We start from the raw sequence: 18,774 nt of genomic DNA, 5'->3' as shown, positions 1-18,774 counted from the left end.
AATGTTTGATCTTGAAGCCAGGATTTGTTATCCCTGAGGAATGGATTATCATGAAGGCACCAAGAGTTAATGATCTGTACGTGTTGGATATGAGCGTAGCTACTACAACCACGGGTCAGGCTCATTGTTTTGTGTCTAGAGCAACGGAGAAAGAATCGAGATTGTGGCATAGGAAAATGGGTCACATTCACCTATGGAAGATGAATCACCTGGTGCATAACGATTTAGTGTTGGGTGTTCATGTGAAAGATTTTCATCTGGAAGGGGAGTGCATTAGCTGTGTTAAAGGCAAGCAGAAGAAAAAGTCACACCCTACAAAGCAAGTCAATTCAGTTTCAAGACCTCTGGAAAGACTTCACATGGATTTGTTCGGTCCTGTGAATGTCAAAAGTATTACAGGAGACTACTATTGTTTGGTCGTTACTGATGATTATTCCAGATTTTCGTGGGTTTCTTTCTTGAAGTCGAAAGATGAAACGTTTGTCAGTTTGATGGCGTTGTTCAAAAAGATTGAAAATCTGTACCAAAGGCGTATCAGAAGAATCAGAAGTGATAATGGTACTGAATTCAAGAACAGCAAGATGGAAGAATTTTGTGATGAAAGAGGTATATTGCATGTGTTTAGTGCTCCGTACACTCCGCAGCAGAATGGAGTTGCAGAACGCAAAAACCGGACACTAATCGAGACGGCTAGAACAATGCTCGCAGATTCAAAGTTACCAATAAATTTTTGCGCTGAAGCTGTTTCCGCCGCATGCTATACGCTTAACAGAGTTCTCACTGTCAAGAAGTTCAACAAAACATGCTTTGAGTTGATCAATAACCGCAAACCGAATCTGAAGTATCTTGAACCGTTCGGGTCACCCTGTACTATTCTAGAGCCTTATGGAAAGTTTAGTCCGAAATGCATTGAGGGTATATTTGTTGGTTATGCAAGTCCTATGCGACGTGTCTTCGTTCCAAATGAGAAGCGGATTATTGAAGCTGCAAATGTTGAATGTCAAGGTAATACAATTCCGCCGCAGAATCCAGGAGATTCATGGCGTTATCATTATGACAAGTTATGGGATTCGTTTGACATGATGGAAGACCAAGAAGAAGAAGAGGATTTCTTTGATGAGTTGGATATTACGAGTGAATACGAGTCGCAGCATAGGTTCCCAGCTGAGTATTCTAGAAGACCACGGGAAACTTCAAATGACGATGAAGCAGGTCCTAGCATTGCTGGTGAACATGATGATGTCCACCAGAATGAAGTTGCTCAAGAGAATCAGTCGGATCAGAATGATTATCAAGAATCTGAGAATATGCCGATATTTGATCGTGGTGATTCAGATTCTGAGGGGGAGCAGATTCAGGAGTCAAGTCAAACAAACCAAATTAGTGAACAAGGTGCAAATCAGAATGTTACTAATCTGGAAGGCGATGTAGATGTTCCAAGCGAAGTAATGCCACGAACTCTTTCATACCATCCAGAAGAGCTGATCATTGGAGAGTTACAATCGGGCGTTCGCACGAGACGTCAAATTGACCAGGGCCTTACATGTTTTTACTCTACAGTAGCACCTTTACAAACTGAATTTTCATTGAGTTGTTTTATTTCGCAGATTGAACCGCGAACTTACAAAGAGGCGCTTACTGAAGATTCTTGGGTCAATGCGATGCAAGAAGAATTGAGTCAGTTTGAAAAGTTGGGAGTGTGGAAGCTAGTGGATTTGCCGGATGGTCACATGAAAATCAATACGAAATGGGTATTTAAATGTAAGAGAGACGACCGAGGAGTTGTTGTACAAAACAAAGCTCGACTCGTTGTTCAGGGCTTTAGTCAACAGGAGGGGATTGATTTTACTGAAGTCTATGCTCCTGTGGCACAACTAGAAGCAATCAGAATTTTCCTGGCGTTTGCATCTTGGAAGAACTTCAAAGTATATCAGCTAGATGTAAAATCGGCGTTTCTTTATGGGAAGGTTAAAGAGGAGGTATATGTCGGACAACCACCGGGCTTCACCGATCCAATCCACAAAAACAAGGTTTAGCTGCTGGACAAAGCACTGTATGGTTTACACCAGGCCCCGAGAGCTTGGTACGAGACTTTGTCTCAACACCTACTAGCCAACAGCTTCATTCGAGGGAAAGTGGATGCCACTCTCTTCACTAAAGAGGTCGACGGACATCTTCTGATAGTTCAAATTTACGTAGATGACATAATATTTGGGTCAACGAATGAGAATCTGTGCAAAGATTTCGAATCAGTGATGAAGCAAAAATTCGAAATGTCATCAGTGGGGGAGATGCAATTCTTTTTGGACTTCAAGTTGAACAACTACCTGAGAGAATTTTCATTCACCAGACGAAGTACGCTCATGATATTCTGGAGAAATTTGGGATGTCAAGTTCTACTCCAGCTGCTACGCCTTTAGCGACAAATCATGAGATTCACCCAGATCTCACCTGAGACAGGGCTGATGAGACGTTCTATCGTTCCATGATCGGTTCATTGATGTACTTAACTGCTTCGAGACCTGATATCATGTACCCAACGTGCCTCGCAGCAAGATATCAATCTAACCCGAGAGCTTCGCACATGATTATTGTGAAGAGGATATTACGCTACCTGAAGGGAACTCCTACATTGGGGTTGTGGTATCCTAGAAAAGGTGACTTTACGCTCGAAGGGTATTCCGACTCAGATTTCGGATGCTGCAAAGTCAATGCAAAATCAACAACTGCAGGATGCCAGTTTTTTGGACCTCGCTTGGTTACCTGGCAGTGTAAGAAACAAACGTCTGTGGCGCTATCCACATGTGAAGCGGAGTACGTGTCTGCTAGCAGTTGCTGCTCTCAGATCCTGTGGATACGGCAACAGATGCGCGACTACGGTTTGCAGTTTCTTAACACACCTCTTTTTGTTGATAATGAGGCTGCAATAAACATAACAAAGAATCCAGTACATCACGCTAAAACTAAACATATAGAAATTCGACATCACTTCATCCGAGATTGCTTCGAGAAGAAGTTGATTTGAATTGAGAAAATCCACACTGACGAACAGAAAGCTGATTTACATACCAAAGCTTTTGACAAAACACGTTTTAAATATCTTTTAAAACTGAATGGTATGAAGCTTCTTTCGGTGTCGGATGGCATTATTGGCGTTGATGAGAGTACTGTTGCGGATGAAGATGAGAAACAATCTGCAATGGTTTGTCGATTTTTTACTTGTTTTGGTATTTAGGGGGAGTAGATATATTTTCCAGAAAATACAAAAACAGTAAAAAAATTCAAAAATACAAAAACATGATAAAATCTCAAAATCCAAAAACAATAGAAAACTAAAAAAGAGCTTGTGTAAAAAGGGAAAATGATAGTACATCAGTTTGACAGTTACTGTACGCTAAAGATTTGTAAAGAAATAAATGCGTTAAACAGACTCACTTATGATGTGTCGATAGGTTTTCGCACAATTAGTAGATTTGTTCGGGATATAAACCTAAAATTTAAAACTTGTGAAATTCGTGGGGAACACTACTTGGATATATAGGTAACCCCTGAAATCTCGTTTGAAAGGTCCCTCTTTCTGAGATACTAGGTCTTTATACTCAGTGATATCTGGGGTATTATTCCGGGACTTCTGCTGAATGGAAGTTCTGACCTAGTCCCCGAATAATACTTTCTGCATTGCTTGAAACACAACATCACCCTCAGCAAACTGATTAAACAATAAAATTGATAATCATTGCTGTTGAAACAAAAGATCCTCTAAAGGGGACACACCGAAAAGACGAAGCCGTCATCTCTCTGCGTATACGGAAGTATCGACCTGAGCTCTCACGGCCCTCGCATCTAATCCCTTACAGATATCATCTGTGGTATACTCACCTGTAAGACTGAATATTGGGATTCTGGATACGGGAGTATATTCAAAAGGTGGGACACATGAATGAGTTAAGTTCCTAAAACATTTAATCTGTATCCTGAATAAATTGAAATGTGTGTGAGAATTTAAAGTGGATCAGTATATCGACAATCTACGTGAATTGTTTAATTCTGAGTATGAAATTGAAGTTTAACGGTACTAGTAATTTGTCTGATAACTGATATGATTCCCTGACACGCTCACCAAAAATATATTTGTAAATAGTTTACTTTCTTTACATTCTGCAATTTAAGTTTCTGTATTTCATTTCCTAGTTTAGAAACTTCATTAAAATCCAAAAAAAAAAAATTTATTTCTGCTTTATTTTTCGACAAACCAAAGTGGAGAGTTGATCGTTGGATTCTCGAAGATTGAAGCAGATGCAGGAAGTTCTGGACTGGAGAATGAGGAGAGTTTATCTTGATAAAGACTGGGTTGTTGAAAAAGTCAAAAACAAGTTCATTAACTTGATGCTTGTTATTTTTCAGATAAAGTTTGAGAAGTTTAAACAAAAGTCAGTCTGTTTTGTCACAAGATCAATCAAGGTCATTAGGTTGAACTTGGTAGATTAATTGAGTAATCAGGGTCATTAACTTTGACCTAAATACTTGAGTGGATTTCTAAAACTGATAGATATTGAGATTTATTATTGAAAATCAATAGATTGTAATGTTATTGTTTGAGTAACAGGTTGTGGATTTCATTATCCCCATGGCTCAAAAAGTCAAAGTTTGAACCAGACCAAGACCCTAGATCCCAGCATACCGAGAGGGAGAGTCTGTGAAAGGGGGAGTGTAGAGTTCTGGATCAACAGTCAAAGGGGAGATTGAAGATAGAGCCAGGAAGAGATCCTGAACCTGTGAAGACAGAGCTTTTGCAAAGAGAAGACAGAGTTGGAGAAAAGACCAAGACTAAAGACTCGACGCTGAAGACTTCGTCAACATCCAAGTGGGAGTCTGTTGGTGCACTGAATGTCTGTTTACTGCGTCTTAATCGAGTCTTAGGTCTAGATAGGTTAGATTGGAGCTTGGATATGAAAAAGTGGTTCTAGAGTGTAATTCCGCTCGAAATGACATTTATGTCATTTCAAGCGAAATCAGGATATGTTGTAATTCCGCTCCAGATGTCAATAGGTGATTCCGCTCCAAGGGTTATCTGGTGATTCCGCTCCAAACAAACCTGGTGATTCCGCTCGAGAGTGGTCACATGGGGTTCCGCTTGAACAGTTTCAAGCGGAATCAGCAAGACTATAAATATGTGATGTGTGATCTTTATTTGTAACTTTGGAGCGGAATTAGAGTCGAGATGCTGCCGGATTTTTGTCAGGATTATTGTATTCGACTCAGAAAGCGTTAATAGAAAAGGAATTCAAAGGATAAAGCTGTTGTGACTTTGTTTACTTTGATTCCGCCCCTGTATTCAAAGATGAACTGCCTTATACTGACTATTTAGGGTCGCACACGGTCCAACAGATATCGATAGAACGCCATTGAAACATAAACGCCTTTCGAAAAAAATACTTTAAAAACAAACGCCATCGAAAACTAGCATAACGATCAAAACGCCATTTCTATTGAAATTTTGTTTGGAACGAAATCATAACGCCATTATTTAGCGGGACGTGGACAATGACAATCGTACCCCTGCACATCATTTAGCACGCTATACCACGTGGCCGGCCATGATCCGTTCTCACCGTTTTCACACTTTTCTCCTGATCCCGTACCTATATATATATATATATATATATATATATATATATATATATATATATATATATATATATATAGGAGAGGGATAGAAAGAAAATTCATATTAGTTAAGAAAACTAAGAAACCCAAATAAAAGGACCTCATTTTGCCACGTGTTACACCTTTTTGCAGACTTTGTTACATGTAACAACCAGAGGCTGCCACGTGTTGCGTGTAAGTTCCTTTATAGACTTTCATCTTTTTATGAAAAAGTAAAAGTTGTTACGTTACACATGGCAGCCTCTGGTTGTGACACGTAACACGTCTGCAAAAAGGGGTAACACGTGGCAAAGTGAGTGAACAAATCTTGACCGTTGATTTGTGGCTAGGATTTCATCATCAAAACATAAAATACACTAGTGTATTTCATCATTTTTAAGCATTTATTTGTTTTTTAATAATACTTTATTTCTATCTGTGATGACAATTAAATACCGGTATTAGTACCGTGACGATATGACCAATTGATATCTTTCAAATAAATGGTGCTGGTAATCGTCTTATCGTTTTCTGTAGATGTAAAAGAGGTGTTGTCGTTATAGGAAACAATTAGAGAAGTGATAAAGATGAAGCTTTCTACACAAGTGTTTTGGAAAGTCATTGACATATTTGGAATATTATATTGCGTAGTAATAAAGCATATATACCGTGCTGGTGTTGTGAATCACGACCCATGATGAAGCTTCTATATATACAAACGATCTGCATGGAAAGAAAGTATACATGCTTAACCTATTTAACTTGAACTTATAATTCAAATCACCCGACCACTAAGCTATTATGTCCACCAAATATCCAATTCCATCACATGTTTCTGTCCAAAGCTTTGTTACAGTGAAGCTAAGTGATAAGCGCATGTATGGTTTATGGAAAACACAGATGCTATGTCTCTTAATGAGCCATGATATGCTTGGTTTCATCAATGGAACTAGTCCTGCCCCTGCTATGCAGGTTGATGATGAGCTCAGTATGTGGAGTAGATTGGATGCGCTTGTTCAAGGTTGGATTCTTGGTTCCCTCTCCGAAGAAGCAGCCATAACGGTCTTGAATCGCCTCAATCAACATATGCATGTTACAGCCAAACATATATGGGATCAAGTGAAAATTACGTATGGCCAACAGGAAGGTCAGTGCTATATTCTTGTGGCAGTGGTAGTGGTAGGATTATTTTTTTTACTGGTTTCTGTCAATACGGCGTTAGATTATTTTGGGTCGCGTTGGGTTTTTATAACCAATGTTTCAATTAAAAAACTCTACAACAATCACTAATATTTACAACTAACTTTAATAAGGGAAATACTACCTGAAAGGAATAAAAGGAGGAACTTACATCATTGCAGTCGAAAGAGGAACAACGCAACCTTCATATAGCAAAAATACATGAAACATAACAAGCTAACACTAACACTAGTGTGTTGAAATTAGCATACTCTCAACTGTTTAACAAATGTAAGTACCTACATGGGTTATTTTCATCAGAGCAAGATGAAGAAAGAGAAGGTTGTGGCTCACCATGCATAGATCTAAATAAAAAAGTGAAAGAAAAGCAAGTGTTGTATGATGCTGTTGAGGGTGGAAAACTACAAGAAGCGGTGAGTATCTTACACAAAAAAAACTTTGGAATCACAGAGAGCATCAGCATCAACGGCAACACTGCTCTCCACATAGCAGCGGCCTACAGCAGCCCCTCGGATGATAAGTTTCTGAAGAGAATGTTGCGTCTCACTGATATTCCGCTAATGGAGGTTCGAAATTTAGACGGAAGCACTCCACTTCATCTAGCAGCTTCACTTGGGAATGCAAATGCTGCTAAGATCTTGCTGGAAACTTGCCCAGACCTGTTGCATGCAAAGGATAACCAAGGTTGCACGCCACTTGACATAATTCGTTCCCGACCTTTGAATAAGGACATGTGTCACCTTTTGAAATCCACAATATTGCAAGAAACAGAACAGGCATATGACCATGAGCCTTTGGTGGTTACTGCTATATCATACAGACATTTTGGTGAGTACTACGTCAGGACAATTGTAGTCTCATTTAGATTTTCTTATATATATATTGTACAATTTGCCTTAATGTACGGGCGTACGCGATGTGAAGTCCGCACATTATAACCTCCATAAAAGAAATCCCGAATGTTGTAAAAACCAAAGGCCACATGTTAAAAAAAAGTAGTATGTTTAAAAAATATCGCATGTTGTTCAAAAAACCAAACTCGCATGTTATGAACCATTATCCGCATGTTGAAACTGCATCTCATACGCATCGTGTGTTAAGCCAATTTGTACGTTAACCAACCCATGTATATATATATATAGTGATTATCGATTCATAATTTTCAGACTTAGCACGGACTTTAATACAAAGATGCAATAACTCGTTGAAGAGCCCTGCTGTGTTGATGGCTATAGCTCAAAACTGCCCAGCTGATTTTACAACCAACCAACTCATCATCTATGAATGTAATTATGCTACTTTATTTTTTACTTATAATTAATTTCATAGTAAATCAATTAATTAGTTTTTCGATCATCTTCTTATTAGTGTTGCGCACATCAGTTCTAAGTTTCATAACTAGAGATATCTCGGATATGAAGGGCTGTAGTAAGCTAGCAATCGTGATCCTGAGAGCGGGTATACATTACATGTCTTGTTGAATTTAGTTTATGCAATGCAATGCATGGTTATCTTATTCATTCATACATGGTTAGGTTATTCGTCGATCACATAGATAACATGCATCTTTTTTATCTTGTGTAGTTTTGGTGTACACTTATAAAATGCTTATTCGGATTTGCTTGAAGCTACAAGGTAATACATATCAATTAACCAAAAAAAGTATTAAATTAAATGTCATGGATATCTCACACACACACACACACACACACACATATATATATATATATATATATATATATATATATATATATATATATATATATATATATATATATATATATATAGGGTAGGGATCCTAAGAGAAGTCCACCCTATTTGAGAAACTTGAGAAGCAATCTGGACCACACATTTTCCCTAAGCAAAAAATGCAAAAAAAAAAGGTGAAAAAATGCAAATTTTTTTTTTTTTGAAAAAATCGTAGCTTTTTCTTTAAGGATTAAATTTTTTATTATTTTTAAATTTTTTTTTTTGGGATTTATACACATGTGTATATTGTTAATCTTTTTAACTATACATATATGTATATTGACAATTATACATATATGTATATACATGTTGAAAATTGAAAAAATATGTGTTATAAATCCTAAACCTTATACCATAAACATTAAAGATAAACCTTAATGCTAAACCCTAAACCCTAAAACTAAACCCTAATTCTAAACCCTAATGCTAAACCCTAAAGCTAAATCCTAATTCTAAACCCTAAAGCTAAACCCTAATATTAAACCCTAAAGCTAAAACTAAACCCTAAAGCTAAACCCTTAATGCTAAACCCTGATGCAAACCTTAAAGATAAAGCTAAACCCAAAAGTTAAAGCTAAACCCTAATGCTAAACCCTAAATACTATTATTAGACCCTAATGCTAAACCCTAAAGCTAAACCCTAAACCATAAAGCTAAACCCTAAACCCTAATGCTAAACCCTAAATACTAATGCTAAACTCTAAATAACACTTATTTTTCAATTTTAAACATGTATATACATATATGTATAATTGACAATATACATATATGTATAGTTAAAAAGATTAACAATATACACATGTGTATAAATCCAAAAAAAAAATTAAAAAAAAATAAAAAATTAAATTCTTAAAAAAAAACCTGTGATTTTTCAAAAAAAAAAAAAAATAATAATTTTTTTGCATTTTTTTTTACATTTTTTTTTCATTTTTTTACTTAAGGAAAATGTGTGGTCCAGAATGCTTCTCAAGTTTCTCAAATAGCCTACTACTTCTCACATGATCCTTATCCTATATATATATATATATATATATATGGGAAGGTTTAAATGAGAACGCTAAATATTGTGAGAACCGTGAGAACAAATGAAAAAACCGTGAGAACTTGGTCAATAACAATTCAAATTCAAAATTTTTTTCAACACTTATCATTATTATTCGAATACAATGTTAGAAATTTAATTTACACGTTAAAATTTACTTGAATTCGTAAATAAAGAAAATTTACACATGTGTATGTTTGCCATTTACACATGTGTAAATTTGTTATATTTACACATATGTAAAAAATCTAAAAACAGTAATTTTGAAAGGAGAAATGAGTTATTTGATCTTGTAAATTATTTTTTTGATGTTGTATCTTAATCACAATGAGGTTTGTATTAAATATATATATATATATATATATATATATATATATATATATATATATATGTATGTATATATAGGATAATGCTAGATAAAAAACCCTAAAATTCTTAGAAAACTCTGGAAACCCAAATGGGAAGCCATTTTTACCCAACCTCCCGACATTTTTTTTTTGAAAAAAATTACACATGTAATATACATGTTTTAGAGTGTTTTGGGCCAAAAAAAACAAAAAAGCGCCGAAGGGATTTTTTTAAAAAAAATAAACAAATTTCAGCTTCTAACACGTGTTAAGCAAAAAAGACATAATTTCGCTGAAAATTGCTGAAACTTGTTTTTTTTTTAAAAAATATCCCTTCGGCGCTTTTTTGATTTTTTTGGCCCAAAAGTCTTAAAAACATGTATATTACATGTGTTATTTTTTTCAAAAAAAAAAATGTCGGGAGCTTGGGTTTTCTCGGGTTTTTTATATATATAGGGTTTTCTATCTAGCCCTACCCTGTATATATATATATATATATATATATATATATATATATATATATATATATATATATATATATATATATATATATATATATATATATATATATATATATATATATAGGGGAATGTTATCTTGAGAACGCTAAATATTGCGAGAACCGTGAGAACGAATGAGAAAACCAATCAAAACCAATTTTTTAATACAAACCTCATTGTAATTAGGATACAACATCAAAAAAATGAATTTACAACATCAAATAATTCATTTCTCCTTTAAAATCACTCTATTTAGATTTTTTACACATGTGTAAATATAACAGATTTACACATGTGTAAATGGCAAACTTACGCATGTGTAAATTTTTTTATTTACGAATTAATGTAAATTTAAATGTGTAAATTAAATTTCTAACATTGTATTCGAATAATAATGATAATGTAGAAAAAATTTTTGAATTTGAATTGTTTTTGACCAAGTTCTTGCGGTTTTTTCATTTGTTCTCACAATATTTAGCGTTCTCATTTAAACCTTACCATATATATATATATATATATATATATATATATAGGGGAAGGTTCATTGGGGAACACTAAAAAAGTGGGGAACAACGGGGAACCGACTCAAAAGAACTCCGATTGGACTCATTTCAGCCGCGTTGGAACCGGCTCGTCGAACCTTAACTAAGATCTCTTAATCCTAAACCCTAAATCCTAACTCCTAAACTCTAAACCCTAAAGCTAAAAAATAAGGCTAAAACCTAAGCTAAACCGTAAAATCTAAACTATAAACCCTAAAAGCTAAACCCTAAAGGCTAAACCTAAAGCTAAACCCTAATGCTAAACCCTAAAGCTAAACCCTAAACCCTAAAGCTAAACCATAAGGCTAAACCCTAAGGCTAAACCCTAAAAGCCAAACCCTAATATATTTCGGGTTTAGGGGTTATGATTTAGGGTTTAGGGTTAAGAGATCCTAGTTAGGGTTCGACGAGCCGGTTCCAACGCCGCTGGAATGAGTCCAATCGGAGTTCTTTTGAGTCGGTTCCCCACTGTTTTAGTGTTCCCCAATGAACCTCACACTATATATATATATATATATATATATATATATAGGGGAAGGTTCATTTGAGAAGAAATTTAATGTGAGAAGAAAAAGAAGAAAGGGCATATTAGTAAAATACTATTTCATTTATAACTCATATCATTAATTTTTCTCTCTTTAATAAATTAGTCAACTAATTATTAATTATCCTACATATAATCTACAAAACCTACACATATCCAAATTTTTCTACATATACCCTACACATTATAGAATTTTATCCTACACAGTCGAAATTTATCCTACACATCTCGAAATATATCCTACACAACTTATAATTTATCCTACACAACTAGTAATTTATTCTACACTTTAAATTAATTTGTTTTTTATTTGAAAAAAGTACATATTTTGAAAAGGAGTTACAAATTTAATTTAGTTAGTTATTAAAGGGGAAAAATACAAATTAATGATTTATGTAAGTTTACCAATATACCCTTATATTAAAATTAAATGCAATTATTAAATGAAGTAAAATGAAGCATTCTTATTGGTTGAAACTTCTTATTTTTTCTTCTTACAAAAAAATTCTTCTCATTTGAACCTTCCACTATATATATATATATATATATATATATATATATATAGTTAGATTCATTTGTGGATCCACCCTCTTAATTGTAAACACTAGTGAACTAATCCTAACTCTTGATTATCAATACAAAAGTGTAAATCAATGGTCAGGATTTGATGATGAAAATACACTAATGTATTTTACCATTTGATAATATACACGGGGAGTGATTATGAGAAACTCATATTAATGAGAAAAATAAAAGAACATCATCTGACGTTGTATTGCACGTATGCAATACATATATGTTTGATAATACACATGGGGATGGATTATGAGGAAAAGTCCTTGCAGTCCGCATGGACGTTTTTTGTATTACACATGTGTAATATGTGATATAAGTACAAATGTGTATAAATGATTGTGTGTGTGTGTGCATATATATATATATATATATATATATATATATATATATATGCATATAAAGGAAGATTGTGGTTGTGAACATGTTTTTTCTAGTGTACATAGGGCTGTAAACGAACCGAACGAACACGAACAAGGTCTTGTTCGTGTTCGTTCGTTAAGGAAATTAACATGTTCGCGAACTGTTCACAGACGCATACCGAACATAAGTTGATGTTCATGTTCGTTCGTTAAGGAAATTCAGTTGTTCACGAACAGTTCGTGAACACTGGTCTCGAACACAAACGAACGCAAGCGAACACAAACGAACACAAGCAAATAAAAAAGAACACAAACAAACATTTAACTTGAAAATAAAAAAATAAAAATATTGTTATCCTTAAACATTGGATATAAGTAGTTAAATACAACCATCAAATGATAAATCAAAACATAAGAAGTCTAATACACCACCAAACGATGAATCAACTTTAACTAACTTAGACGTAATTATCCACACAAATGTCTTAGCATGTCCAAATTTTAGCTAACTTAGAAAAATTAGGGTTTCAAGTTTTCAATATGTTTAGATAAAAGGTTTATTATTTATTATTTTTAATATAATTAAACGAACACGGACAAACGTAACCGAACATATTACCGAACGTTCATGAACGCAGTCGAACGAACGAGACCTATGTTCGTATTCGTTCGCTAAGCTAACCGAACGAAATATTTTGTTCATGTTCGTTCGTTAAGCTAGTCGAACGAACATAAACGAACTTCCTGCCGAACGGTTCACGAACTGTTCGCTGAACGTTCGGTTCGTTTACAACCCTAAGTGTACATATGTGTAAATACGTATTGAAAACTGAAAAAACAAGTATTGTAAATATATGTTTGATAATGTACACATATGTATAATTAGAAATTTTACAATATAAACGTGTGTATGTTTAAAAATTAACAATATACATATGTATAATTAAAAATTTGACAATATACACATATGTATAATTCCCCAAAAAACACCCTTAAGAAGGTGCGATTAGCAATAATTTATTTTTTATTTTTTGGTTAGAGGAAATGTGTGGTAGAGAACAGTTCTCATATTTCTCAATTACCATGTGTTTCTCTTAGAATCCCTACCTTATATGTGTGTGTGTGTATATATATAGGGAATTCTCTTTTTAAGAAGAAATTTAAAGTGAAAAGAGAACAAAGGGTATAATTATGCTAAAACATTGAGAACAATTCTAGACGACACATTTTTTCTAAGTAAAATATAATACAAAAAATGCAAATTTTATTTAATTATATTTTTTTTGCTAAATTGCCCTTTTTTCTTCCTGTGTTTTTGTAATTATACACATGTGTATATAGGTGTTTAAAATTGAAACATAATACAAATGATTGTATATATATATATATATATATATATATATATATATATATATATATATATATAAAGGAAGATTATGGTTTTGAACAAGTTTTTTCTAATGTAAATATGTATATTTACATGTTTAAAATTAATAAATAAGTATCGTATATATATGTTTGATAATATACACGTGTGTATAATTAAAGATTTATAATTTGCACATTTTTAGAATTAAAATTTGACAATGTATATATATATGTGTATAATTCTAAAAAAAAACCATAAAAAGGTGCAATAAGAAGTAATATTTTTTAGAGAAAAAATGTGTCTAAAATAGTTCTCACAGTTCTCAATTACCATATGTTTCTCTTATAAAACCAACCCCATATCTATACTATATTATTAGGCATTTGGAAAGAGCCTTTTAAGATATCAAAAAGTTAAGATTTTTTTTTAGTTTAATGCATAACTTATAACCCTAAAATGAGGGTTAATTAGCCTTTGAAACACCAATTACAATTTAATATCCTCGTCTTAATTGTACTTTAATATTCCATCTTTAACCAAATTCTGATTAATTAATTACTAGGTACCCTTTATCCTCTTACAAGAAACTAACTACCCTAGCGATTTTTAAACAATCATAACTTTTTCATACGTTAATATTATTTTAAAAAAAAAGTACACCATAAAAATGAGCATTTTATTCTATCTAATTTGAGTATAATATTGCAATAGTGTTTAGGGGTGGAAAATAAATGAACCGTTAACCGAAACCGAACCGAGCCGAAATCAACGAAAAGATGAATAACGTAATAACCAATTAACCGAAAACCGAATTAACCAAAAACCGGTCATCAGTTTTTTTTACCCTCGTTTAACCAAAATTAACTGAACCGAACCATTGATATTTTCATATATTTCTAGCTTTTATACCTCTAGCTTACATATTTCATATTTTTTGACCTCCATTCATGTAATTATACACCCATTTCATATTTTTATACATCAATTTCATGTATTTCTAAACAAAAGTTTTTATCCCAAGTTTGGTTTTGGCTACTAAGCGAAATTAAATGAACCGAACCACGAATATACAAACCAGGCCGATTAACCAAAAACCGATAGGTTAATAAAATATATTAACCACTGACTTCGGTTGAGGATAATAACTGAACCGACCGAACCATCCACACTCTATCAGTGTCTGTGTTTCGCGTCGTATCACGCAGGCACCCTTCTAGTGTGCGTTTGTTAGGGTATGATCAAATAAAAAGTTGATTTTCCCTAAGTAGGGTAAGAAAGCATACCTTTTATTTTTCACATCAATGGCTAAGATGAAAGTGCAGGAAAAAAGATGGGGTTAAGAGTATTGACTTTCGCTCTTGACATGCAAGCCACATGCATATCCCCCCCCCCCCCATTTTGTTAAATGTTCATAATTTTTATGGAACATTATTTAAAAAAAATTTGCACCATAAATTCATTCGAACATCTTTTTATCTTTAATTAATTTGAGTACTATATTACTATACTAGTATTAAGCCCTTGCGTTGCAACGGTTGTAATAAAACCGTGTTAAGTAGTAGCAATACTATATCATTGTCAGCGACCATCAACACTGGAAAAGCTCGTAAAAACAAAATAAATAAAAACAGGAAAAAATAACGCCAAGCGAAAATCAGATGTAAAATCTTTGAATCACGCATGCTCGTTGTTAAGAAATTAAATCGAAACGTAAAACATAGAAAAAAATAAGTAAGTCCATCCAGGACCAGCGTGTTGGACGAACTTGTCAAACGCATAAAAATAGATGTGACGCGACGAGCCAGTCAAACGGTAAAAAAATATACGAAAAAATGTTGAACCCCACACGCACGTTGTGGTGCATTAACTCACAAAATTTAGAACGAAACGAAAATTTCGGAAAGATAAAAAGTATGGTTGACGAAAATTGACAATAGAAAAGAGTTGGGATTAAATTGTAAAAGATGAAAAACTTTGGTTTAAAAGTAAAAACAAAGGGTCTAAATTGCAATATTGAAGTTATTTATTAATTTTAGATAAAGATAAGGGTAAAAATAAGTGATATCTATATATTGGTTATTAATTAATATTAATATTAAAAGAAATTTATTAAATAAATAAATAAAATTTATGAGGTTAAAGAAGAGAATGCCATGTGGTATTATTTGGATTCTTTTATTATAATTAGATAAAATATGACAATTACAAAACAATCCTAAAAATTGTGTTGTACTCCTATGTTGTAGCGTTTTGGTGTTGTATTTTTTTAACTGGATTTTCGTGCTATGTATTTTGTGTTGAATTTTTTGTGCTACATTTTTTGATATACTAAATTTTGTGTTGAACCCACTTGAATCTATGGTGGAAATCAAAGAAACATCCAAATCAGAATTATCCAAACTTGTTTACATATATGTGAAAAAAGAGTTGTCACAAAAAAGAGTCTCGTTTGATCATATTTCCTATATGTATGTTGCTTACATGATTGCAGTATTCAAAGATTTCAAAGAGCTTATGGAAGAACGAGAAGATGCTATAGCTTTGCTAGACGCTGTTTGTAATTTGATACGATCTTCAAACGAGTCAGTGTGTTACCGAAAATTATACAAGCAGGCGATGCTTGAGGCTATAAGGCGAGATGCAAGCGATGTTGTTGCAAAAATTGTGTATTGGTTTCCAGATGCAACTCTGATCAGGGATGAAGATTGCCACAACTTTGCTCAGGCTGCTTGGAAGAACCGTGCATCCAAGATTTATGCTCTAATCCTTGATAGAAACCTCCTAGCTAAGCATACGAGTCTCAGTTTTGATTCAGAACCGAATGAAGCCGGAAATAATTTCCTGCATTTTGCTGCAAGATTAGGGCCTGCCAGGAAACTCGATCTTATCTCATGTCCCCCTTTCCGAATGCAACGTGAGTTACAATGGTTTAAGGTAGCACAAGAAATAATTCCTCAAGGGCGCCGCACTGAGGAAAACTATTTGGGAGAAACGCCTGAAATGATATTTACAAAGGAGCACAAGGGTTTGGTGATTGAGAGTGGAGAATGGCTAAAAAAAGTATCGAACTCGGCCACAGTTGCAGCCACATTAGTCCTCACAGCTTTGTTTGCAGGAGTAACTCAAGTACCAGGAGGAACTGGTGACAATGGAGTCCCAAATTTGATCTCCCAACCAGCATTCTGTATATACGAAATATTGATTACTATATCAGCAGCGGCAGCTTCTCTGTCTTTATTAATGTTCATGCTAATCCAGGGTTCTCCTTTGACCCAAGACGACTTCCTGCATCGTTTACCTCTAGCCCTGGTAATCGGCTGGGTGAGCTTGTTTGTGTCAGTCGCGCTCGGTATGTTCGCCTTTGGGGCTGCGTTGTTCCTTATTTTTGGGGCCAGAAATCCATGGGTTCTTGGTTTGGTAGCTCCAATTGTAGCCCTACCAATTTCTTTGTTCTTCCTTATTTACTCTTGGTTTATATTGAGTGCACTCGCTGACTTCTGGCATTCCACACGTCATTTTATGGTACTTCATATGCTCCACCGTCTAAAACTGGTGGGTCGGATCTTCATTTAACTAATTCCATCCTAGCTTCGATCTGCCTGTTATTTATATTTGTAATAATGGACATGCCTATTATATATGTATGTATGCTCTGTATAATAAATTTTCAAATAAATGTTTAATTTGCTGCATCATTGTGTTATTTTTTGCATGCATGCATAAATTTTGGATTTACACACGAAGATTACAAACAAACTCACAAAAATAAATTGCTAAGGGTCCTTAATTATAATATATATCATGGAATGAATGAAACAAGGCAACTGCAGACAGTTTATATAACAAGACTAAAAAACGGATTTTGAAACGTTCAACGCAGTGGCGAAGCTTGAAATTTTTTACCGGGGGGTCGAAAACATATATACCCATAAATTTCTATACGAAAACTACGTATATAACACTACTGGCCGAAAAGTTCGGGGGGTCGGGCGCCCCTCCCGGCCCCTTCAAAGCATCGCCCCTGGTTCAACGTATTATTTTCACATATGAGAAACCTTTATATATATATATGTTGGTTTTTAAACTTTTTTAAGTGTTTGATGAAGCCGAACCTTTATATAATCGGCAAATGTATGATTGGTATGTTAATTATTGGACATCATTGTAATCCAGTTATCTCATGAGTCATGTTATAAATTATTCAGTGGTTTACATTATTTTAGGTTATAAATCTATTGTTACTTTGTTGGCATCAAAGAGTTACCAACCATTTCAGTTTTCAATAACAATTGAAACAAACACTCGATGTTTATTGGTTTATTTAGCCCGTTTTGTGAAGGGGAAAGCAATAAATAAAAGAAATTATTCGTGTAAGCATTTAGGGGACAAGGGCCGCTCCGTTATTTTTACGTGATAAAGCCAAATAACGCGTTATACAATGAATCATGCCACCGCCACCATAAACGAAAACGCGTTATAGCATAACGAAATCTGATTTCGTTATTTTTTCCACGGCCGTGATGGTTCTTTGTGAGGGTAATTGTTGATTGGGGGGAAATTGTTGGGTGTAGTGGTGAGTGATGACCATTGCCACCAAAAAAGGTTGTGAGTGATGAAAAAATGGTTGATGACATGGTGGAACTTGATTGGGTGCTTGTGAGTGATAGAGTTCTATCACTAGTGACCACCCCCTCCCCTTAGTAATTAGTTTTTAACTATCACTTTCTTAAATCACATTTCTAATTCTAAATTTTTTCGTAACCCTACACGGAATGCACACAACGTGCTATCATTTCTGAAAACACCAAAAGCTCGTTCAACGTTTTTTCTTGTCATTGGAAAAAACTTTGTACTTTATTCATTTAATATTGTATTTCATGTAAATGTTTTTATAAATACA

At 34.1% G+C, this 18,774-nt stretch overlaps 1 protein-coding gene across 1 annotated transcript; it reads left to right on the top strand.

The window, feature by feature from the left end:
- Positions 1–6,384: 6,384 nt before the first annotated feature.
- Positions 6,385–17,569, top strand: LOC110884106. The gene is made up of 6 exons (XM_022131777.2): positions 6,385–6,793; positions 7,147–7,674; positions 8,013–8,132; positions 8,215–8,304; positions 8,431–8,481; positions 16,366–17,569. The coding sequence occupies exons 1-6, from the start codon at positions 6,448–6,450 to the stop codon at positions 17,445–17,447; spliced, it is 2,217 nt and encodes a 738-aa protein (XP_021987469.1). The 5' UTR covers positions 6,385–6,447; the 3' UTR covers positions 17,448–17,569.
- Positions 17,570–18,774: the final 1,205 nt, after the last annotated feature.

The sequence above is a fragment of the Helianthus annuus genome, chromosome 10 (genome assembly GCF_002127325.2).
Source record: "Helianthus annuus cultivar XRQ/B chromosome 10, HanXRQr2.0-SUNRISE, whole genome shotgun sequence".
Lineage (NCBI taxonomy): Eukaryota > Viridiplantae > Streptophyta > Magnoliopsida > Asterales > Asteraceae > Helianthus > Helianthus annuus.
This window is presented reverse-complemented; position numbering and strand designations above follow the sequence as displayed.

Coding starts and splice junctions, on each gene's coding strand:
- LOC110884106 (XM_022131777.2), top strand. CDS start 6,448: ATGTCCACCAAATATCCAATTCCATCACATGTTTCTGTCCAAAGCTTT. Junction 6,794..7,146: donor TACGTATGGCCAACAGGAAG/GTCAGTGCTATA, acceptor TATTTTCATCAG/AGCAAGATGAAGAAAGAGAA. Junction 8,482..16,365: donor GATTTGCTTGAAGCTACAAG/GTAATACATATC, acceptor ACATGATTGCAG/TATTCAAAGATTTCAAAGAG.